Genomic DNA, 25,889 nt, shown 5'->3' with positions numbered 1-25,889 from the left:
CAGTGGTCCAATTCCCCGTTCATGTGATGTAGCAACCTCCATACCATCGCCTCATGGCTCTGCAAATGTCATACTTCAAGCTACACTTGGATGAAAGGTTAATCTAAAGAGAACATTTTGCAAGTTTAGCATTACTTAATTTCCTTCTGTACTTCCTGTCCACCTTGGGGAGAGATGCTTTGGATGGATAGAGGCTCTTCCAACAGCATTGTGCCTTCTAACTGCACATTGGAACACTGTTCAGTACTGGCTTTGGAGGAAAAGTGTCACCGGCACTATTCTTAGAGCAGCTGAGTAATTTAAATCAGCGGAGAGTGGGATGCTATGATTTGCAAAGCACACTCATTGTAAGCACTTTTGTCAGGAACAGAAGCTATCCAGTTGCACTGCAGTTTTGTGTCCTGGGCAAGACTTATCCAGCGTACGTCTGTATGGGTTTTACTTCAATCATCTCATGTTGCTTGTGCTGTACTCTTCATCTCTTCCCTATATGTCAGTAGTTACTAAAGTAAGAGGCAGTAGGAATAGTACTTAGTGCTTATTATTCAGAGTGCTTCACAAAAGGTAAATTGTTTTTCCTGCTTAACAATCTGTTTTACAGATGTAGAACTGATAAGTGACTTGCTAAGGTTACACAATGAATCGGTGCCCGAGCCAAGAATAGATCTCGTGTCTCCAGACTGCCAATGCTATTCCCTTATACACTGGATATTTGTCTCCTTCATTAAAAGAATTAATGAAAAAAAATTGTATAGTCCTGTTCTCAATAGAAGACTCTTTGTTTTTTGTTTTTTTTTTAAAATAAAAGAATATTGATTGTTTGCACACACAGAATAGTATTGGCTTATTTCTGTCTTACAGGCTTTTTTTAATCAAAAGATTTTAAAAAAGAACACATGGTGGTGCTTTGAAAAATGTTCAGTTCCACATACTTAGAAATTCCTTCATCCAAAAAGAATTTGGCTTATGCTAATACTTTTCTGAAAATAGCAAGTTTATTAGGCTCTTGAATAAGCATAGCTTTGAGCTAGACTGCTTTTCAACAATATACCAATAATTGTCTTGTCTTTAATATTCTCTACAGATCCAAGAAGTCCATGGCATGTCCTATAATAAGCAAATCTGGGTTCATTGGAGGGAAAACAGACCAGTCAGTATAGTTCTTGAATGTAACTGGCCTGTCTACTGAAGAATTGGATGAGAGGATTTATATTTCAAAACAATCGTTATGATCTTTCAGCTAATGTAACTTGAAATTTAGTCCATTCAAAAAAAGAATTAAAAGCAGTTTAAGGTATTTCACCTATCAGTGAATCCCCTGTCAATTTTTGAAGTTTACAGTTAATATTTCCTATCTCGGCATGTTTTCTTCTCCCTTACTGCTCTATAACAGACTCACACAAACAACAGAAGAAACAGGACTGACTATTCAGTGCAAACAATGAAATTGACCAAGCACAAATTACTATCAGATGCACAAAATAAACTGGAAAAAAAGAGAAATAAATGTCTTCCTCTAATAGCTTTCAGGTACAGTTAACTTCAGTGTTAACTTTAACATTAGATAAAGAACTTTGAGACAGAAGTGCCATTTTTAAACTGATGACATCTCTTTAATTTGTCCATGATTAGTGTTCCTCAGGTTTCCTTAGGATTGGCAGAGTCATATTTTTTTTTCCTCCAGTGTGTCATGACCACTAGTCTCATGTATGCTAATCAACAGGATAACGTATTTAAAATATAGAATCCCATTACTGGAAATTCATGCAGTAATGATAGGGTGATGATAAACCATTCAGTTTGATTATTTTTTTTAAAATCTCATTTCTGTTTGCCACAAATGGTCTGATAACTGTGTATGATTCCTAAATGTGTTTAGAATGCCTTTTATATCTGATTGGTTGGGATATATTCCTCTCAAACACTCAGAGTAGGTTCTAACCAATACTGTACTGTTCATTCTTTCCCATATTTTAGTCTGAGAATCTCTTATTTCTCTACCTGCCATCTGCTCCCATGTACTTTGCATTTATATAATAAAGTGGTTTTTAATCTTTTCCATACCTGGGGACCCCCTTTTCCATACCGAGACCATCCTACATCACGTCTGGGTGGGATCCCACTACCATTTAGCAATGTGGGGAAAAGCAGGGTGCCTGTAAACTCTTGACACTTGTAGCGTCATGAACTTAGGTTGAAATCCTGTTATATCATCCAATTAATTCCTTCTTGGAGAACAAGAGGCTCATCCCAAGACAGGGAGACTGAATGCAAAATGTTGGGCTCCTGACTGCAACAAAATGGCCAATTCCATGGCAGAGATGTTGGATTCTGTGGCGCATTGGAAAAATTTCAGATTCCCTGGGTTCATATTCACAGTGTCTTGATTTGAGTTGAATGGGATAGGTCACACTTCTTACAGTTATTGTCACATAGGGAGTTGGTGGGTTCTTGTCCCAGTACTTCTGACTCCTAATCCTCTTCTCTTCCCTCTAAAATATATTGCCTCCCTTAAAAGTATGTTCTTTCTCTTTTCTTAAAGACTGTTAGAACGTGTAGGCTAGATAACAGCCTCTTGATAGGGGGTTGTGTTGACACAAACTCATCAGATTCCTTTGGTGCAGTCGTGTAGCTGGGTGTGACAGGTTTTCTGGTGTATAGGTCTACACTACACTACAAAATAGGGGTTAGAGAATGAACTGACTAATGGTACTTGCAATCCATTGACATATCCCAATGCTGCTTTGCCTTGTCAACTGCACTGTTAGCTCTTTAACCTCCATATCTCAGAGGTGAGCCCTGCATTTTAACATTATAATATGAAAATGGCCATTTCTTGATACCGGATTGGGAAGTCACAGGTTATATCCGGCTAGAAGAATCAGATCATGGCTGTACCAAGGTGGAAAGGTGCTTGATCAACAGCAGGGAAAAACCAATTCCTTGGGGGTTATAAATAGCTAATCTTTCTTGTCATCTCAGTAATGATACCATTTTTCACTTGATAACTTGCTTTTACATACTTGGTTAGATAGGAAGCATTTGATTTTGTGTTAGCTTAAGTGTCAGCTGAAAATCAGGGAAAATGTAGGCTGTCTATCAGGGAAAGAACCTAATAATGAGATGTATTAGACCATAGAATAACTTCTTTAAAAATATGGAAATTCAGGTACTTGAGACACTGAAAATTGGTCTGGTTAAAATACTGGAAAATGTGCCATCAGGTACTTCAAAGACAGAGATAAAGGAACATATGCCTTTTCTTTCCCTTATTTCTGAGACACAGTTGCAGGGAAAAGAAACCTTTATGTAGGCTTCACCTTAATAAGAACATGTTAGATCCTCCAAATAAATACATTGCATGTGATGAATTTTGCTGGAAGAGGATAAGATGTCTGGTGACAATTATAAGCCTTCCCTGAGAGTGATGTGGAATTGTGAGTTGCCTGTATGGAAAGGATATTGTGCCAGGAAATTTGCACAATGGCATGGACAGCTGTGCACCATTGTTGGTTGCTAAGAGAATTGCTGCAGCAATAGTCACAGCCAAAGAATGGGAACATGGAGATCAACCAGATGTCTTCAGAAGAGATGGGAAAGAGGAATTGTCTGCTGTGTTAGAAATCAATGAAAGTGGAATCTTTATAATAAATATTTGTTACAGTACTGTATATTAATATGAATATGTACATGGAAGTGAAAGGGATTTTGTGCCGCAGGGATGACCTGTTTGACACCAGATGGGAGGAAGCTCAGCAGCTACCACCAGCCTATTAAGGAGCAGTATGACTGCCAATGATAGTGGCCATGACCCAGAATTTTGAGGGTGGGGCTGAAAATATTCAGAGGCTCCCCAGACTTTTCCTATCCCAGCTGGCTTCAGCAGTTGCTGGGAAAGTGAAAGAAAATGCCTGGTTTAAATAATATTTAAACAATATTGTAATGTTTCAAATGAAAAGTTGTTTTTCAATTAAAAAAATTTTTTTAAACTTTTTTTCAGAAATGATGCTAAGAAGTTCATTTTTTGCAATGAACCTCTGCCCTTCTTCTAATCTAGTTTTATTTTTTTTATCAAAAACATCAAAACGAAAAATTTTCAAAAACCATTTTGGTAACATTTTCAATAATGTTTTAGGAAAAAATATAGAGCAGAAATTGCAAAAAAAAAATTAGGAAAACAGTTCGGTCTGGTTCAAACACTGAAAAACAACAACTTCTGCATTTTCCATGGAAACATGTTTACATTTTTCAGCCATCCCTACTCATACCCTGACATGGCCCTTTTACTTAATTTCTATTGTTCCACCTATAAATCTTTGTACTAAGCAAAACAACATTTTATAGTACAGAAGCCAGCATATGTATTTTGCTCTTTGTGTTCTATTTGTGACTGCTTGTCTCTAAAATTATTTGGATTTGCTTATCCTTTGGTGGCGGGGAAGTGGGGTTTGAGAGAGTGAGAGGCTCCAGACATTTTCTTTAGGGCTGTCACCTATGTTCCTTAATGAGGTTCAAACACAGAAGCACCTTATTGTGGATAAAGTTGTTCTAGAGAATGGAGAACCTTCACCCTCACTGGTCCTGGGGTTCAGGATGCTGTTTTACTCATCATCTTCCATGCTGACTCTGTATGTGACGTTGTTCTGTTCTTTGGAAAGTGAAAAATTAAATGTGCTAATCTTCACTTCCACAATGCCACCACCGTTCATCAGCCCAGAGTGCTTATCTCACAGTCATTTCCATACTGAAGGTTTGTATGGTAGTTCAGAGGATGACCAGCTGCGTCTCTGGGCCAGCCCTTTAACAATATATTTTGAGTAACAACTGTGGGAAGAGTCTGCAATCCAGCCGACAGCCTTAAGCCGCCTACAAGATCCCTACATAAACAAGAAATGATTCACTGTTATGACTAAGATGAAGACGGCAGTATGTGAACTCAAAGGTTTTTTTGTTCGTTGTTCATTCTATTGATGTTTTCTCTTCAATCATATATCTGGTTTGGGGATTCCCAGCCTTTTATTCATATTTTTTTATAATTATTTAATATTTGTATATGGAAAATGCATTGGTGTATAACTTTCCATTGCTATGAAAACTAAATCAGATAACTTCCCCCATCAATTTTTTTATATATGAAGGTGAATTTTTTTTAAAAAATCACTATTTAGTCCAAATTGCTCCTTTTCACTGTCACTAATTGAAGCTTATGTTAAACCCTAGATGTTGTTTTAAATCTAGATATAATCCTGAATTTTGTCCCAGGGGGAGTTTATGAAGAAATCAATCCTCCTACTTTCTGATCCTCTGTGAAGTATTTAAGAAGACCTTGATAGCCCGATAAGCAGCTTTGATACTACTTGTCATAAATATAAAGGAAAGGGTAAACCCCTTTAAAATCCCTCCTGGCCAGAAGAAAAATCCTCTCTCCTGTAAAGGGTTAAGAAGCTAAAGGTAACCTCGCTGGCACCTGACCAAAATGACCAATGAGGAGACAAGATACTTTCAAAAGATGGGAGGAGGGAGAGAAACAAAGGGTCTATGTCTGTCTGTATGCTGCTTTTGCCGGGGATAGACCAGGAATGGAGTCTTAGAACTTTTAGTAAGTAATCTAGCTAGGTATGTGTTAGATTATGATTTCTTTAAATGGCTGAGAAAGGAACTGTGCTGAATAGAATGACTATTCCTGTCTGTGTGTCCTTTTTGTAACTTAAGGTTTTGCCTCAAGGGATTCTCTATGTTTTGAATCTAATTACCCTGTACGGTATCTACCATCCTGATTTTACAGAGGTGATTCCTTTACTTCTATTAAAAGTCTTCTTGTAAGAAAACTGAATGCTTTTTCATTGTTCTCAGATCCAAGGGTTTGGGTCTGTGGTCACCTATGCAAATTGGTGAGGATTTTTACCAAACCTCCCCCAGGAAGTGGGGTGCAAGGGTTGGGAGGATTTTGGGGGGGAAAGATGTGTTCAAACTACGTTTCCCAGTAAACCCGGTTAGAGTTTGGTGGTGGCAGTGGAGATCCAGGGTCAAAGGATAAAATTAATTTGTACCTTGGGGAAGTTTTAAGCTAAGCTGGTAAAAGTAAGCTTAGGAGATTTTCATGCAGGTCCCCACATCTGTACCCTAGAGTTCAGAGTGGGGGAGGAACCTTGACACTACTTTACCCAGGTTTTAATTTCAGTTGAAAGCCAATGTGAAACACGAAGCTGGTCTTAGTCCTTGCTAATTTCTCAGTTGCCTTAGAATAAAAAGCGTATGAAATTTATTTCCACACTGAGACTTGGCTTCACTAAACACTGCTCCCTCTCCGATCTCTTGATAGCCGAATAGATAACTTGCCCACCCTGGCCTGGTACTTAATAAAATTTCTGCTCTAGTCCTTCTTAGCCAGTGGTATTCCACGCTTCACGTAAAGGACAACTGATGCAACAAATTATACATGTTGTCCTCATAGGGCAGTATGGAGTGCAACTGTTTAGTGGCATTTAGAAGAAAACTGAAATGGGAGGATAATTCATATTTTCATCCTCTTTTGATGCACTGGTGAATCAGTACTCCTGGGATTTTTAAAGTACAAGTAAGATCATCAGCTCCTCTTGGAGGGAGGGAAAATGCACAAGTACGTTCCCATCCAACTTCAGATTAAGTTTTTATTCCATGAGGAACAAAAGCAGTGACCCTTTCTCCTCAACCTCTAGCATGTACACTTGTCACAGTTCTGGTTTTGGGACAGCCTTGTTTTCTTGTTCGACAATAAATATGGGATTCAGGTTGCCTTACGCAAGTCTCATTAATGAAAATCTACCCAGCCTGCCACATATATCTCAGTGGTAGAATGTTCTCCAATATCCAGCTCCTTGATGCATCATCTGCCACTTCTTGGTGTCATTCTATGTAAAATGGATTAATGAATTTTAAAAACAACCTAACTGTTGTAAAGGGTGAGATATAGAAGCATGTGTTTAGAGGTTTTTTTGCAGAGTATTTGGTTTGAAGATGGGGGCTCATTTTCAAGTGAAGCTTTGTCTGTTGCAAATTGATTTTGATTAAATTGCAGTATTTATTGGAATTGTTATTCAAGTCCAGACTTTACAACACCTATAGTTCTTGGGCACATGAACTGAATCAGAGAAACTACCAAGTTTGTATTTGTGGTGGTGATTTCGTTTTGTTTTTTTACTTACAGGTGTTTTACCAGAACAATAAGAATTCGAGATTAGAGGAACTTTGGCAGTTTTAAAGGACATAATGTTATTTTTCCCAGCATTCTTTATCTGTGTCTTTATCTCACGATCTCTGGGATAATGCATAGAGAATACAAGTTAAAGCTTTTCTGAATATTTATAGATCACATCTATCAACCATGTATAGATTTTTCTAACTGGTCCCACCAGTATCAGTACTACTGGTAGTTTGTTGTGAGAAGATAACGTTATTCTAGAAAGCAGTGGACTTCCTCCTCCAGAGACTTTTGTGCTTCAGACAAATTTCTGTCCTCTCTGTTGCCAAGGCTTTATAACAGGGGTGGGGAACCCGGCCCATGGCAAGTCTCCGCGCCACGGGCTGGAAGCCCTGAGCCTCTGCACCTCTGCCCCAGTTTCCGGATGGAGGGGCAATCAGGGAAGCTCTGCACACTGCCCTGCCCCCAGTGCCAGCTTCGCAGCTCCCATTGGCCGCTGTTCCCAGCCAATGGGAGCTGCGGAGGTGGCACCTGTGGGTGTGGGCAGAGTGCACTACGCAGAGCCTCCTGGCCACCCCTCCACCTAGGGGCCGGACATGGCGGCCACTTCCAGGAGCAGCGCAGGGCCAGGGCAGGCAGGGAGCCTGCCTTAGCCCCGCTGCCCCGCCAACTGGGAGCTGCCTCAGTTAAATGCCATCCAGCAAGAGCCCGCACCCCAAACCCCCTGCTGTACCCTAACTCCCTCCCAGAACCCCCACCCCCATTAGTTGTGACCAGGGGCCTGGTTTTGGAGTGGAACACCTGGTCAAAAAGGGATCCTGGTGGCTCTGGTCATCGCTGCTGACTGGGCTGTTGACTGTCCGGTTGGCAGTGCAGCCGTGCTGCACAGCGGGTCTTGCAGGCTTCCTGCTAGCCAGCGTGCCATGCGGCTTCTGCATCTGGAAGCAGCCGGCATGTCCGGCTCCTAGTCTTAGGGGCAGCCATGGGGGTCTGCATGCTGTCCTGCCCACAGGCACAGCTCCCATTGGCTGGGTCAGGGCAGGGGAGGAACTAGTGTGACTTGTGAGCACTCAGCAGGGGGCTGTTGAGGGGTTGTGTGGTGCTCGCCTCTCCCGCTGCTGCCCGTCCCTCTTCTCCTCACGCTCCTTGTGTGGCTGGGCTCGAGCTATGGTGCGTGCCCCGTGGTGAACTGCGGTTTGTCTGTCGCCCAATCACCGGCACCCAGGAGTTTGAGGTATGTGTATCCCTGTCTCTGAGTGCTGGGAATGGGGCTGCACCCCCATCACTGCATCCCTCCCTGTCCCAACCCCCCCCCCCACCCCATTCCCTCATCACTGCATCCCTCTCCATCCCATCCTGTCCTGCCCCCGACACCTGCCCTGCCCAGCCATGTACCCCTTACAGTGCTCTCCCACCCGTTCTCTCCACCTCCCAGAGCCCTACACCCCATTCACCTCCATACACTGCTGCATTCCCATTATATCCCTATACACCACTGTGCCCCCCACATTCTCATGCACTTGTAGTCTTCTGCATCCCCATTCACTCCACATACCCCTCACATCCCTGTGCTCTCCTTCACTGGCCCCTCGCCCCCACCCTGCTCTCATCCTTGGCCTCTTTCCCTCCCTATCCTCCCCCCTTCCCGGCTGGGTGATTTAGGCAGCCCCTGGAAAAGTGTATGAAAGTGTCTCTGTGTAGGCAAATGTGTGCACATGCATGCATTGTATGTGTGTAAGAGACTGTGTGTTTTTGTGTAGGGAGGTGTGTGTATTGCCTCATGTGTGTATGCCTGTATGAATAAAATTTGCAGCCTAACTCTTTGACTTTTTTATTCCTTTTGCTGGCTTGCGCACAAAAGAGCTGATGACCTAAAATATGTGTGTATTCATTTCATAACAAGCTTTTAAAAGAGAAGGGAACTCTAAAAGAAATGTATTATTTCTTAAAAAGTGAATGTTGTTAACTAGTAATGGCTGAAGAGCCAATGTATCATACATTTGTCCTCACCTTTGTTTAGCTACATTATAAACTCTTTGTTGCAGACTGTCTCTTTTTATGCGTATGTCCAGTACCCACCATCCTGGAGCCCTGATCTTAGTTGGGGTCTCTAGGCACTAAACAACAATTGTAATAATAAATAATGTGGAAGCATATGTGTTAGTGCGTGCTAGATGTGTACACATGAATCTGGACAGGTGTGCGTTTCTGTGGTTGTGCTCTATGGATTTGTATTTGGGTTTCAGGAATGGGCCTTTAATTGCAGCTGAGATAATGGGCCTCACATTGCAGCTGAGATAATGTGTGGTCCTAATTCCACACATAAAATTATAATAACTTTAGTGAACAGAAACACGGAGCTGTTTACGAAAAATGGAATGAGGGGAGGGAAAGAATCATGAAAAGGTTTGTAAAATTTCATTTTTTTTTAAATTACCCTTTTTTACTATATTCTGCTGCCAGCTGTAGTGTCCTGTAACAAATAAAACCTGGACTTAGCATAATACATCTGTCAAAACAATAAATATGCCTGTCTGGGCCTTGCAGTGAAAATGAGCATGTGAGAGAGGGTGGGGGAGAGCAAGCAACAGAGGTAGGGACGGTATGAGGGATGGATCAGGAAGGGGTGGGGCGGAGCCCTCAGGGAAGGGGCAGGGCAGTGGGTGGGGCAAAGGTGTTTGGTTTTCTGCAATTCGGAAGTTGGCAACCCTAACCTCCACCAGTACCCCCACCCCCTGCCTTAGGTCGGAACCCCCTCCTGCACCCTAAACTCCTCATCCCCAGCCCCACCCCAGAGCCTGCACCTCCACCTGGAACCTTCACCCCTTCCCGCACCCCTGCCCCAGCCCAGAGCCTGCTCCCACACCGTGAACCTCTCATTTCTAGCCCCACCTTGGAGCCTAAGGGAAGCCCCAAGCCCCCGCATCTCCCCCTCACCCACTGGGGGGTGTTTGGCCCACAAATGATTTTTTCTGTGGGTCAATGGCCCCTGATAGAAAAAAGGTTCCCTACTGCTGCTTTATAATATTTATGCATAAACCATGTTTATTTGAGGAGAGTACAGGAGTTCAAAGTATACGATGATAGTGTGAGCTGAAATCTCCTCTCTTGGTGCCATTTAGCCAGCGTACTATGTAACCAGGCGCGGTATTCATGTTACGTTATCTCCTGCCGTTGGGATTCAGACCCAAACTCACACGTAAATAACCAAAGTAAACTAACAGAAATGTTATTACTCAGTGTAGAACTTATTGCAACTATAGTTTGTACATGGTACCATTGAATCTATTGTAATAATCATATATTTAACACTTTTTTATATATCACTTTGAACATGTAAAGTGTTTTACAAATTATCATAACACCTCTGTAAATTAGTTATGGTAAATAATATTCTAACCTTTGACGAACCTAATCTTGGTGTAGTTTTTGAAAGTTGTGTGGTTATTAATATTTGAACAGTGCGGATAATTATTAAGGGGTAGTTTAGAATTAAACCCAGTGTCCTGATCAGAGGCACTGACTTTCTAATGTGCTGGAGAGTATTCAACCCCTGGCTCTGCCCCAGGCCCCACCCCCACTGTACCTCTTCCCACAAGGTTCCACCCTGCCTCTTCCCATCTCGTCCCTGTCCCCGAGTGTGCCCTGCCCCCTAGCGCCTCCTGCACACCACGGAACAGCTGATTGTGGCAGCCAGGAGGTGCTGGGAGGGATGGGGAGGTGCTGATCTGGGGGCTGCCGGTGCTGCTTAGTACCCACCATTTTTCCCCTTCGGGGCTCCAGCCCCAGAGAAAACTGTTCGAGCTGGAAAATCACCAACTGTGGTAACAAGAATGAACCCTATATAAAAGCTTGATGGAAAGGGTTATGATACAATGTTGGCACCTCACAATTTTATAATGAGTCTTGCAATATCTGTTTTCTTTTCTTAAAGCCTCAGCTCATGGAGTCATGTTGTTATATCAGAATTTCAGCTTTCATTTCAAAAATAAAACGTATTGTGAAAAATGAGTCAGCCCACAAAATCATGAGGTTTGCTTAAAAACCAAAAGATTTTAAAATAATATATTTTGGGTTCTTTTTATTTGCCTTCTGGTTTTTGGGCTTTTAAGGTGCATTTGGGTCACGTTTTCAAGCTTCTCTGTGCTGTCACATGGGCTAGAAACTTACGTTTAAAAAAAATAAAAGGCAGGATTTGAGTCTCATGTTACCACTTGTTAAAAGCTGCGGCTCTTACGTAAAATACCTGATATGAGATTAAAAGAATTAAAATAAAAAAAGAAATTGCAAGACTTGGGGTCACCAATAAGTTTCTAGCCCTCGTAGCTGTTGAGATGGCAAGACTGATGATACCTCTAGCATTTGGTTGGAGTAGAAAGTGAATTCAGCTGCATCATATGAAAGCTGGGTCTGCATAGAGAATGGTGTTGCTCCACTGTGAAATCTGCAATTTAATTACTAGTAGGGGGTGGGGATGGTGGGGTGTTACCAGTAGATGCTTTTATGTCAGGATCCTACAAACACACATGTGAAAAGTCCCATTGAACTCCTGCATAAAGCTTGTTTTTATAGAGTTATGGTCTCTAAGAGCATTGTCTTACAAACATTAGGAGGGAGTGTATAGAAACACAGGATACTTTAAAAATCTGTCTGATTATATAAACACTTCTAAAACAACTCCGTGTAAACTGATTAACCCAGGAAAGCTTTTAAATCCATAAGACCTCGGTAGATCAGGAGAAGGTGACGTGACCCAATGAAGCTCATCTCAGTAAACAGACCAGCAACATCTGTGATTAGCTAATCTTTATGCTGGATGCTCCAGTGGTTCAGAATGAAGCTGGTAAATGCTCACTTAGCACTCTTGTGTCTTCAAATAATTACTCCTCTGCTCTGAGTTACCCCATGGTCATCATTCCAGGAAAAGAAAATGCACAAGGCTAGGTCTACTCTACACACTTCTTTCAGTATAACTACATCACTCGGGTGTGAAAAAATCCACACCACCGAGTGACGTAGTTGTACTGACCTTAACCCCCCTGTGTAGACAGAATTATGTCAGCAGGAGAGCTGCTCCCGCCAATATACCTGCTGCCTCTCGCAAAGGTGGAATTATTAATCCAACAGGAGAGCTTTGTCTTGTCGGCTTAGAGCATCTTCACCAGAAGTGCAATAGTGGTGCAGTTGCTTCAGTGCACCTGTTCCGATGCAAGTTTGTAGTGCGTAGACCTGCCCTTATTTGTAGACCATTAGGAAAATATTTAATTTTCCTAACGTTCACTGATGCATATGGATACAAAATTATTTTACCTTGTTGATGTCAGAGGCAGAGTTCACATGTACATTTCAGTGAAATCTGTTGATTCATACCATTAACTATAAAATCTTTGAATAAGGCATAAACAAAAGTCACATAGTTATTAAATATCTTTTTTTCTTTTACCCCTTTTGATACTGAGTGCAATAAAATGCATGATGTCTAGGTTTTCTTTTTACTCTTTCGCTTTATTTTTATTTTATTTTACTTTTTGCTACTCCAGTAACTTTTTCCAAAGTTGAAGAGGATTTGAAAAGCTACGAACAGCAAAAAGAAACTGTAATTCTGCCATTCTGAAACTTTTCAAAATTGAGGAAGGTTTTTAAAATTCAAGTGGCCAAAGGAAAAAAGAAAAACCAAAAATTAGTGGGGGGTGAGGGGAAGGGCCCAACACATCATTCACTGCATTGCATTCTGTGGATGAAAGGAAAAATGGGAGGAGAAACAGGAAAAAACAAAAATAAGAAATTTGGAAATGTGGGGGAAAAAACCCTTTAAAATGTGAAATCTCTGCTTTTAAAAATTATTTTTTGACAAAACTTTTGGCAATAGTTTTTGGTTTTGAAAAATAGTCATTTTGTGGGACGTGCTGAGGGAGTTTCAAGTCATAGTTTCAAGTTGTTTAGTTCTAGTCATAGCCAAATTCTAATGTGGATATAAATATTTGCCCATTCTACATTTACCCTTTGGAGTTTTAATGGAATATTTATTTTTCAGCTGTTGTCCTATAGTGTTGTTGAATTGCTACCTTACTTTACCTCACAGGTGACTGCATTTCAGTGTTAAGTGAAGAAATACTCATGTGGATGGTGTGTTGTGATGTTTTGTAAAATCCTATGTAAAAATTTAAAATATTACTTTTGTTATAACTAATATCATGTAGTTTCTTACTCTTTTAATAAGAGTCCAGAAACCTTTGTGAAAAAGACTGGAGCTCTAGCTGTGTGAATTTTTTTTGTTTTGTTTTGTTTTTTTGCTTAATAATTACATCTTTGACTGCTAGCGTTAGTTTGTTTAATAATGCAGCTGTAAGAGACTTGACTGATGGGGCTAGCATACGGTGGGTCTAATCATAATTATAATACTATGGAAGATGGCCAACAATCATCATCCATTTCCAGTGAGCTTTACCTCATTTTAAATTAAAAACTTCCTGGAAACAGGGAAAATCACAGCAGGTGACATTCAGCACTGCCAGGAAATGTTTGGGTTATTTTAAGGAAACAAAAATACCCATATATGATAGCTTAAGGCGAGAGGTATGAAACCAGGAAGAAAGCTCAAGAATAATATACAGGTATCTGTAAACTTCCTCAAAATATATGTTTTTAAAATGAATGAGATCTGTTCTATTCTGCTTGCAGCAGACATCCTTCAAAGAGGACACAATTGTGCTACAGTTGACCTTGTGTATGGTTAACTTGAAAAATGGTCAGATACCTTGCCATAGTGGCTGCGATTGTTTAAAGAGTGTGAGAAAGTCACACCACAATCTCTGCACGGTAGACTATGTAGTTGTCTGGGTTTTAAAAAAATAAGGACCACAAATTTTAGTTCACAGCCTTATGGAAGTGCAGCACCTTTTAGACCACTTAACATTAATTCTTAATGGTTTGATTGATGATCCTTTTTGTTAGCATACATTCAGTTTTCTTCTAATGGAATAAATTATTTTAACTGTAAAACTGTCTTTTCCCCAGTGGAAAGAAACTTATTTATTGCTAGTATCCACTATGAAAATAATCCTTGCATGGTTGAAATTATCTATTCTGTTGCATTTTTATTACATTACTTGGAATATTTTAAGCTAACGGATATCCGCGGACGATGTTTGCGGATCGTGGATCAGATGCAGATACAAATTTTATATCCGCGCAGGGCTCTACCTATATGTATCATTTGCATTGATAAATCACTTGCTTACACAAAACCCCTTTTACCCAGATAAATACAGTGTGTTTCATTCCATTCTGAAAAACAAAGTTCTGGTTGGTTGGCTGGTTATTCAGTAACAATATGTTTTGCTATTGTACAAAACGGAAGTAGTATGTTATGTGGAGAGATTTGAAAGTGAAGAGGGAGACTGTCTATGGAGAGAGACAGACATGAGAAGAAGCTCATGGAACTTGGCACCCTTGTCTTTGCTTACTAGCTATTCATTTACCAGGCAGTTTTAACAGACATGACTTAATGTAAAGCTACAGAAATTACAAATTCTTAGAACTATCAAATGTGTTTTCAAATCCTGGGTTTTGGGTAATGTAAGGTGCTGCAAAGAATATACCTTGGCCTTGTTTAATCCAAACACCATCCAGAGTGTGTTAGAGGTCAGTCCCAGGAGGTAGACCTATATAATATCTTCTGGTCATTTTGTAAATGAGCATATACGAACAGGGATGATTACCAAAGGAATATCTGACACAGCCTACTTGCAGTTCCTTTCAGTCCAAGGGTTAAGGGGAAACAATCTCTGACTGAAATTGAAGTAACCTGTCTCTTACTGGCAAAATATTGCATAGCTTAGTTCTGGAAATTGTGCAGGCTTTTTTAATAATAAATACTGGGTTAATGCCATGTTGACATCTCCTCCTTTCTGGAGAAGACCTCCTTCTGTTATCTATTCCAGATCCGATGGGAATCATTGAATTCGTGAGGTGTCTATTCTTAGACCTGGGCAAAAGGAAACAAAGCTAATTGGGCAGATACAGTGACATGGGCTAATTGAACCTCAGCCCTTACTCCTAGAATACATCACTCAAGGAATTGGCATATTTGTGCATGATCTAGAGAAATCTTAGAACCCATAGTTTTCCTCTTAGATTCTTCTATACTTTTAAAAATTCTTTTTATTACAAAATAACTTTTGTATTACTTAGCTATGGTGCTGTGTGCTTGCTAAAGCTGTATACAAGTCCTATCAAATGTTTGTATTACTTTTCTGACTCCTTAATTTAAAAAAAGCTTTATAAAATGCTACTAGAAACTATTTATTCTAAACAAAGATATACTGTTGTAATTGCTTAGCTAAAAGAGGACTTTATTATCTCCGTGTATTCTGAGCATGTGTCAGACTTAATCCACTTATTTATCGGGGCTAGTACTAAATCTTGGTTGCTGGATCTTTGTTTGTTTGTTTTTTTCTGTTTTTTTTCTAGTCTGTGCACAGTAGCTCCTTGTTTGTTTCATGGTATACAAATTTTAATACAAAGTGCATGTTAGATTTTGAATGTCAGCAAGACTGCCACAAGTAGTTTGTGCAATGTGCCTCAGTTCTAGTGTATTGAATAGTGTCTTTAGATGGCTGTAGTGGTAGATTCATGAACTAAGAGCTGTATTTCATCTATATGAGACTACTATAGGGTCAATCCCAGTTCAAGAAACCTTTAAACTAAATTCTCTACATGTGGCGCTTGATCCAATATCCTTCAGCTCTAACACTTCATGCCTCTCTTTGTTCTTTGCAGATCCTGAAGTGAGAAGTTTTTTTTTATGTAAACCGACGAGAGAGAGAGAGAGAGAGAGAGAGACACACACACACAATGGCAAGTTCAGCCAGAGAACATCTGCTTTTTGTGCGACGACGTAATCCTCAGCTACGGTATACTCTGAGCCCAGAGAACCTGCAGAGTCTGGCATCTCAGGGCACCATACCTGAGAACATGAACTTACAGCGTGCCAATAGTGACACTGATCTAGTGACCTCTGACAGCCGCTCTAGTTTGACAGCAAGTATCTATGAATACACCCTAGGGCAATCTCAGAACCTCATTATTTTCTGGGATATTAAAGAAGAAGTTGACCCAACAGACTGGATAGGTCTTTATCATATAGGTGAGTCAGAATCATTTCTTAATTTTCTATGGTTTTGGTCCTTTGCCACCTCTTCTCACTTTCATTTTCTCCAGTGGTGCATGTAAAGATAAAATATGAGATGAGACAGCACAAAATTACTCTAAAGCTTTCTCTTTCCCTCTTGGTTCAGTGAAGTGTGAAAATGTGTAGCCAATTTAATGTAGATCTTGGTTCCATAATTACCTCCGAGGTGGTGAAATGCTGCCTCCTTAGACAACAGAGGCTGTGTGCATACACAATCTTCCTATTTCTATCTTTAGTTACTGTTGGCTGGTGGCTGCATTACTGACTTGCAATTTTAGGGGGCGGGTTTACGTATTCCAATACATATTCCAAAAGAGATGCACAATCAACAGAGGTGTTAGCTGTGCCACTCCCCCATAAACTCAGAAGAGATTCAGAGGAGTCACTCCTTTATCTCACTCAAAGAATTTCAGATATATTGTCCCATTAGCGTGGTTATCCTTTCTGAAACTGTGACAAATTAATGGTAACATGGTGTTTACAGAATACCTATTGTGTGCCAAATGCTTCTACCACCAGGCCTAATATCTCGTGCTTTTTTTTCACTTTAGTGTTTATAAGTAGGCAGTCATGACTTTTTCCAGGATTCATCTTTATGGTTTTATAGGAAAAAGGTTTTCTTAGACTTGTAAACAATAATTTATTATTTCTGGCCAGGTGTGTTTTCAGCATTTGTGAAGATGTATTTTGTATAAATTCTTGAGGCTGGCTGTTGCACACTAAAATGTAAAGGATTGCATCTGTATAAACAATAACTCCCATTCATGAAAGGGATATTCTTCAGGACCCCTCCAAAATAAATAAATCACTCCTCCTTCCCCCCCCCCCCATGTTCCTCCCCCTTTTTTTTTTTTTTTAATGGTACTCAGCCAGAGAGGGAAATTTAATGTAGACAGGGGTCTAGCTGCTGGATCCCATATTGCCACCATTTTAGTTAAACCCTAAGAGAATCAAAATCAAGAGAAAACATGTATGACAACTGGAACCTTGTCCATCTTCGAACTAACACCAGTTCAGCTTACTCAGTATCCTCACCAATGAAATGTTATTGAAATAAAGATCTGCATTCACTGAAGTTGGTAAGTTTTCCCATTGGATTCAGTGGGAGCAGTATCAAGCCCTAAACTATACCATCCTCCTGTCCAGTTATTCAGCTGTCTCCCAAAATGGTCAAAGAGCAATTTCAATCTGGCTCCAGAATAAAAAACTTTTCTGCTGTGTGTCTGCTGAGCCTCCCAAAGTGCAAAACAAAGGCACAGACTGACTCTAGCCTCTACTGAGAGGGCAAATAAACTCAGACTGCCTCCTCTGAATTAAAAACCCCAGCATGTTACAGTGTAGGGCAGTAGTGTATAATATCCATCGTGGCTTTCTTATGTGCTTGTGTTAAAAGTGAGAGGAGGTCCAGCTACTCTATTTATTTATTTTTTAACTGTTCTCCTTTCTGGCACTTTAAATCTTTCAGCACTGGATGCAGCTCCTTACTGAGGTCAATGAGTGTTTTGCTATTATTGATTAACATAGGAGTAAGATCTTAGCAGAATCTTTCCTTTAAAACTTGTTTTTATTTTGTGTTATGGAGTCACTGTTCTTACTCTTTATATAGATAAGGCTGTAACTTGCTTTCCATTCTAACTCTGGTTATGCATCTATTCGAACCTGAAAAAAATCCCTTCGACTTGAAATTTGGCATGTGTGTTTCCTATTCATAACAGAATATTTTTAGGGGGAGAGGGAAGGTTTGAGGTTGTTCAGCTAAACTGAGAGACTTTTTTTTTAAAAAAATGTAATTTTAAAAAAAATAAACAATAATAATTCTAATAGCATGAGCTAGAAAGCTCTAATTTGTTTGTCATGAGGCCTAGCTGAGAGTGGGACTGTTTTTTTCAGATGGTAGGGTGCAGGAATTAGTACCTATAGATTTTTGAACTTCACAATGCTTCATTAAGTTCCAGTGGACTGTAGTGCTCACAAAAGGTCCACAAGATAAACCCCACCCTCAGCTGAACAGCTTCAGCTTTGAGAGATTAAAGAGCTGGATAGCGCTCTTATGACTTTCCATTGACTCCGATAAGAGCTGAATCAGGCCCCAAATCACCACCAGCGGAGTATTCATTGTGAATATTATGATGGCTCTACAACACATTTGTAATTAAGCAAAATAGACTCCATGCTGTAATATATGAATCGTCTGCTAGTCTTCACTCATCCGTGTGTTAAGATTTCTTTGGAGGGAGGAGGGTTGGGAAAACTCCCAGGAAATCTTTTGTTAGTGTCATACATACGTAGATTCTAAGGCCAGGAGGGACCACTGCGATCATCTGGTTGGACCTCCCGTGTAGAACAGACCTTGGAAGGTCCCCAAAATAATTCCCAGAGCAGCATATCTTTAGCATGTGTTTTTAGAAAAACATGCAATCTTGATCTAATAATTGCTAGTGATGGAGAATTCACAGTAACCCTTGGTAAATTGTTCCATGGTTGATTACCCTCACTGTCAAAAATTTACACCTTATTTCCAGTCTAAATTTGTCTAGCTTCAACTTCCAGCCATGGGATCGTGTTATACCTTTCTCTGGTAGATTGAAGAGCCCATTATTAAATATTTGTTCGCCATGTTGGTATTTATAGTTTTCTCATAAATATTTTAAAATGTCTTTGTGTGTGGGGAAAGAAAATTCACAATGTCACTTAAGGTAAATAGATGTCAATTAACTGAAACAACACTATTAGAATATTGAAATCTTGTAATATTGAAAGCCTGGAAATTCAGAGTTAAGGCTATAGTTACAGACATTTGAAAGTCAGAATGCCCATAGCCAAGGCTCTACAAACAACCCTGAATCTGACCCTGTCCTGCCCCACTCTCTGTTTATTTTAGGATGCAGTTGACTGATATCAGGACATTACAAAGGTGTGGTATATAAGTAATAAGTAATCCCACTACCTTCAGTTCTTTACATCCTTAACTACAAGGCATCCTCAACTCCCAGGCACTTTTTTAGAAGTTGAGGTCATTCAGCACTTCACACAATACATGTCTGTGTGTGTATAATTATACATACATATAAAGCCCTAATTTCATTTGCAGTGCAGGGATTATAAATACTTAATTGGGTTTAGCCATCCTGTTCTTTATTTTAAAATAGTCTGTTTTATACAATCATTCTCCTCTGGCACTTCCTCCTGTAATTGACATACGTGTTAGTGAATTGCACATAATCTAAGAAAGCTCTCTGGCTCTTTGCCAGCATAATGCAGTAGCTGTATTTACCACTCTCCCCTCCCCCAAGTACAGCACAATCTCTGAAGGAAATACCAATAGACAAAGGAAAATATTTATCTCTTAGCTTAAAACAAAACACAACCCTGTTCTTTTCTCATTTACATTAATTATGAAACAGAGGGCTCATGAAAGAAAAAAATTGATCATTCCTAAAAAAGAAGTGGTTATTCATTCCATAAAATAACACAGAGAGAAAACATGAGCATTCTGAAAAATAAGCATCATTCTGGCTCCGATTTTAATTGAGAGGTCTGTCAAAGAGTAAATTAGAGGAACTTTGCTACATTAGAGTGTTTTTAGAGGGAAATTTTAAGAATAGTGATAAAGATTTTCTTTTTGAACTTTCTTTCTGGAGATATCTCATTTACTTCAGAGAATCTGGTGCACTATAATGTGCTGCTTTATTGCTCTGTCTTTCAGAGATGTGAAAGAAATGGTTTTAAAAAAAATCCCAGGTTTCAGAGTAGCAGCAGTGTTAGTCTGTATCCGTAAAACAAAAAGGAGTACTTGTGGCACGGTTAGAGAGAAACAAATTTATTAAAGCATAAGCTTTCATGAGCTACAGCTCACTTCATCGGATGCATACAGTGGAAAATATAGTGGGGAGATTTTATATACACAGAGAACATGAAAGAGTGGGTGTTACCAGACAGACTGTAACAAGAGTGATCAGGAAAGGTGAGCTATTATCGGGGGGGCGGGGGGTACCTTTTGTAGCGATAATCAAGGTGGGCCATTTCCAGCAGTTTACAAGAACAGTAGGAGGGGAAATAAACAAGGGGAAATAGTTTTACTTTGTATAATGACACATCCACTCCCAGTCTTTATTCAAGCCTAAGTTAATAGTATCCAGTTTGCAAATTAATTCCAATTCAGCAGTCTCTTGCTGGAGTCTGTTTCTGAAGTTTTTTTTGTTGTTGAAGAATTGCCACTTTTAGGTCTGTAATCGAGTGACCAAAGAGATTGAAGTGTTCTCCGACTGGTGTTTGAATGTTATAATTCTTGACGTCTGATTTGTGTCCATTTATTCTTTATGTAGATACTGTCCAGTTTGGCCAATGTACATGGCAGGGGGGCATTGCTGGCACATGATGGCATATATCATACTGGTAGATGCGCCGGTGAACGAGCCTCTGATGGTGTGGCTGACATCATTAGGCCCTATGATGGTGTCCCCTGAATAGATATGTGGACACAGGTGGCAACGGGCTTTGTTGCCTATCCTTGCAACAAAGCTCAGCCCAGCCCCCCACCCCACCCCACCCCCCGGCTCTCCTGCTGGTAGTAGCTCACCTTTCCTGATCACTCTTGTTACAGTCTGTATGGTAACACCCATTGTTTCATGATCTCTTTGTATATAAAATCTCCCCACTATATTTTCCACTGTGTGCATTCGATGAAGTGAACTGTAGCTCACGAAAGCTTATGCTCTAATAAATTTGTTAGTATCTTAGGTGCCACAAGTACTCCTTTTCTTTTTTAAAAAATCCCAGGTAGACTTTTACTATATGTTAAAATTTTATAGAATGCCTTCCTAGTAACAGAGGGAAACTGAGAAAGAGACTTTCCTCTTTGTTCTTGTGCTAATTCAGTTAATTCTCCCACTAGTTTCAAGTCACCAGTGAACAGTTATTTAAATGCTTATTAGTCGAGTTTTACCGAATGGTTAAAGTTAGTGGTGTATTAGGAATTCCTGCCAACCTACTCTAGTGGCCTGATCCAATTTGCACATTGAAATCGGGGATTGACTTCAATGGGCAGTGAATCACACTTTATAGGAATATTATTAGTTATTAAGCTGCACTTAGAGGCCCCAATCAGAGTCCTGGGCTTCATTGCGTTAGGTCCTGTGTCAGAACAGTGGTAGATACAAAGACTTTCCCAAAGACCGTGCAGTTCTAGAAAGAACTGACGATCCAAAATGTTTTAATGTAGTCCATGAGGAAAGCCTTAAAACATTTTGCAATGAACAGAAACTAGCTTTAGCTCTTGTCATTTTATCTAGTGAATGAGAGAGAAATTACTACTTATCTTTCTTTGGACACTTAAAGAGAGCCTTTGTGTATATGCAGTGTTGTTTTAGCGATGTTGGTCCCAGGATATTAGAGACACAAGGTGGGTGAGGTAATTTTTTTTTTTTTTTTTTTAATTGGACCAACTTCTGTTGGTGAAAGAGACAAGCTTTTGAGCTTATACAGATATTACCTCACCTCCCTTGTGTGTATATGAGAGAGACAAGCAGCACGAGTGAGAGACTGAAGGGAGCGTTCATACTGTTGAACTTTATATAAGTTTAGTGATAAGGAATTAACCATTTGTATTGAAATTAAGAATTTAAGAAAAAACATAATGAAAGAAATGCCCTGGATTGGCAGTGTGCCCATGTAAAGGATTTGATTGTAAAAACCCTGTTGTTGTTGAAACTCTGAATGAAGCCAGGCTAGGGGTTTTGTGAGTTAATTTTTAAATAGCTTGGGCTAAATTCAGCCTTGGAGTTAGGAGGCACAGTTGCTGTTGTATTCAGTGGTTCTGCTTATGTACTTATTTAAGACTGTCTGGGGTTTTTGTTTGGTTTTTTTTAAGAAATCAGAAAGCACAAAATAAAGAAAGGGGTGGTGCTGGGTTTGAGAAACACATTGTCATTAATAGATTTTCTTCTGTGGCCAAATTGCCCAGGCTAGATGTTTTTGTCCTAATTTATGGAGTCCTGGTTCTGAGACGTATGGCTTTTACTCTAGAGATCCTGAGCACATTTATAATGCTGAATATCAAAGGTCATCATATTTATTTCCATCAATTGTTTCTCACAATCTGGTTGACATTTTCCTTGAATAAATACAGCACTGTTGCACAATAGCATATTCTTTATAAGGACTGGGGGAGAACTATAGAGGACAATTTAGACAGGAGGTTTAGTATAAACCGAGATCATAGGGTTGGAGAGTTTTGGAGCCTTTCCATTTCAGGTCAGACAAGATTGAAAAGAAAAGCTTTCACATAAGCTGGACTTAATACACTTAAGATAGCAATTCAGATAGATTAAAAAAATTAAAGACCTCTTCTATCCTCAAAGGCTTCTTTGACTCCTGTAACAAAAACCATATGACCTAATATCTCTCTTACGTCCTGGAAAAGCCTGATTATTATTGGTTTTTCTTGTTCAACTTCTGTATAATATATTAAAGTAGCAAAATGTTCTGTGCTACAGATGAATTTTCCTTTCTATTTGATTGCATTGGTTATATTTCTACTCTTAAATTGTAATCGTTACCCTATATATATATATATATATATATATATATATATATATATATATATATATATATATATATATATAAATGTGCTAGTCACCAGCTGCTAGAGATGATTTTGTGGGATTGTTTTTTTTTTTTTTTTTTTGCTACTGCTAAAATCTGTGAGGTATCATTTTGGAGCTTGGATCTGTGGATAGCAGTGCAAAACAGTTGCCCACACTAAAGGCCCAGTTTTGTTCCTTGGAGGTCAGTAGGACCTTTGACGCTGTCTTCAGTGGGAGTAGGAGTGGGGTCTTTGGTTTAGATGATGATCTGTGTATTCTAGGTTTTTCTGTGGTGCTATCGCTGTAGTAACTCATTTTGTTCCACAGTTAAATTGGAAACTCTTCTACCTAGAACCCACAGCTACTGCTATGTTTGGCCTAAATAAATAGCATTTTTAATTACCTTAATTTCTAGCTGAATGTAGGTTTCAGAGTAGCAGCCATGTTAATCTGTGTCAGCAAAAAGAAAAGGAGTACTAGTGTCTAAGGTGCCACAAGTACTCCGTTTCTTTTAGCTGAATGTTTTGGCCCATTGGACTTCATGTGAGAAGTCCATCTGTGTGCATTTTTCCCCCTCTGTCTATATGACTGCACAACACCAAGACACTAGGGCTACTGTAGAGCCAATATACACTGGTAATAAACAGTTATGGCAACATTTACCCTAAAAAAAACCCTACACCCTAAAACTAAATGTACTGGGGGCCCACAGTGATTAAGACAAACATCTCTAATAAAAATCGATGGTCTTTACAAGCCATGCTTTTCCTCTGGTTATTTTCATTGCTAGTTCTTCTCTTCGTAATGGAGTCTGAACCTGATTTATGGCTATTGGTATAGCTACCAGCTTTTCCCCACTAGAAAATCTGATACTTCCCTCCTCCCACTTTTTAATTTAGTACAATCCTACTCAGAAAGCAGTGCAATCACAATGGGATGCCTTCCATATGTGGTTCTTGAATCACAACAGTACAAGGAATGAAAATAAATGATACTCTTCTGTGTAGTCTCACTGCCAGCAGTGGATATCTAAATATCTATTTTAAGTGAGAATGAAATGAACTCCTTGATTAATCAAGGACCTAGACCAGGGATGAGCAAACTTTTTGGCCTGAGGGCCACATTGGGGTATCGGGCTATGAATGCTCAAAAAATTAGGGGTAGGGGTGCGGGAGGGGATGAAGGCTCCAGCTGGGGGTATGGGCTCTGGGGTGGGGCTGGGGATGAGGGGTTTGGGGTACAAGAGGGGGATCTGGGCTGGGATCAAGAGGTTTAGAGGGCGGAAGAGAGATCAGGGCTGTGGCAGGGGATTGGGGAGGAAGGGCTGGGGGGCTCAGAGGTGCAGGCTCCGGGTGCTTACTGCAAGCAGCTCCCGGAAGCATGTCCCCCTTCCGGCTCGGCGGCGCAGCCAGGTGGCTCTGCGTGCTGCCCTGTTCGCAGGTGCCACCCCTGCAGCTCCCATTGGCCGGGAACTGTGGTCAATGGGAGCTGTGGGGGTGGCACCTGTGGACAGGGCAGTGTGAAGAGCTGTCTGGCCACGCCTCTGCATACTATGTAGGAGCCGGAGGAGGGTCGAGCTTGGAGAAGGGTCATGCTGGCTGCTTTCTGGGAGTTGCATGGAGCGGGGCAAGCCCCAGACCCTGCTCCCTGGCTGGAGCTCCGGAGCAGGACAAATCCCAACCCCGGCGGGAGGTGAGGGCCAGATTAACGATCTGACGGGCCGGATATGGCCAGGGGTGAAAATAACTTAAAGGATTTACCAGTACGCTGAGTGGGGGCATGGCCTCAACTGGAAGAGGCGATTTAAAGGCCTTAGGGCTCTGGCTTGGAGCTCTGGGGCCTTTAAATCACCCTGCTGCAGAGGCGGCCGGGAGCCCCAGGGTGAATTAAAGGGCCCGGGGCTCCGGCCGCCTCAGAGCTCCGGGCATTTTAAATCCCTGCTGGAGCCCAGCTGCCAGCGACCTGGGGCTCCGGCATTCGGGCTCAGGTGAGGATTTAAAGGGCCCGAGCCCCGCTGCCAGAGCTCCAGTGGTGCTTTAAAGGACCATGGGCTCCCTGCAGCGGCCAGAGTCCCAGGCCTTTTAAATCCCTGCCTGAGCCACTGCGGGGAGCCCCGGGCCCTTTAAAGCGCCACCCAAGCCCCGCTCCTGGAGCTCTGAAGGTGATTTAAAGGGCCTGGGGCTCCCCGCAGTGGCCAGAGCACCGGGCCCTTTAAATCCCCGCTGGGGGAAGCCGGTCCGGTCCAGCGTGGCATACTGGCTCTTGCCCGTACCCCGGACTGGACTGGCTTACTTCCGCCTCTGGATGTGGCCCACTGGCCACTGTCGGGATGACTCTGATGGCTGGGACTGAAGAGTTGTCGGGAGACACATGCTTCAATTAATTTCATTTTATGTTTCTAAAATATCTGGTTTCAAAACTAAACAAATGATGCTTTGGTCATGACTGCAACTATAGAGTTCCACTGTGCACTTTCAGCTGTGTGACTTGTCAGTATCTCTCCACTGCAAAAACTTCTCATATGATCCTTTGGACAGAAACCAATGTTCTTTCCATCTGGCTTTTGTGATGCAAGTGGCTGCTCCAGGTGATGGCTAGACTGTCAAATATAAACATTTGATACCTATAAAGCAAACCAATATACACTTCTGAATCCATACTGCTCTTTTAATTCAACATTCCCTAGCATCAGTCACTTTTCTTCATTTATTTTTGGCCTTGGCCTTGTGTTTTTGTTTTTTATTTTGTTTGCTTTTTAAATAGATATGTGGTAAACGTTGCACCGTTTATCTCACTACTTCCTATCATCAAATGTACATGACATGCAATATTATTAAAGTAACTCTGAAAATGTAATGTATTCCAAATTGCTGACAACTGGATTGAAAAAGTAGACACATATATTACCTATTGGTGTATATATATGTGTAAA

The 25,889-nt window shown here is 40.7% G+C and overlaps 1 protein-coding gene across 5 annotated transcripts in view; it reads left to right on the top strand.

The window, feature by feature from the left end:
• The window catches only part of HECW2 (HECT, C2 and WW domain containing E3 ubiquitin protein ligase 2), a 265,113-nt gene that overhangs the window by 68,346 nt on the left and 170,878 nt on the right, over positions 1–25,889 (top strand). For all 5 annotated transcript variants that reach the window (XM_073306249.1, XM_073306251.1, XM_073306250.1 and 2 more), the window contains exon 2: positions 15,962–16,328. In XM_073306249.1, the coding sequence (XP_073162350.1) occupies positions 16,037–16,328 (292 nt within the window). In that variant the 5' untranslated portion in view covers positions 15,962–16,036. The remainder of the gene's footprint in view (positions 1–15,961; positions 16,329–25,889) is intronic.

The sequence above is a fragment of the Lepidochelys kempii genome, chromosome 11 (assembly GCF_965140265.1).
Source record: "Lepidochelys kempii isolate rLepKem1 chromosome 11, rLepKem1.hap2, whole genome shotgun sequence".
Taxonomy (NCBI): domain Eukaryota; kingdom Metazoa; phylum Chordata; order Testudines; family Cheloniidae; genus Lepidochelys; species Lepidochelys kempii.
The sequence above is the reverse complement of the archived record's forward strand: the minus strand, read 5'-3'. Positions and strand labels throughout refer to the sequence as shown.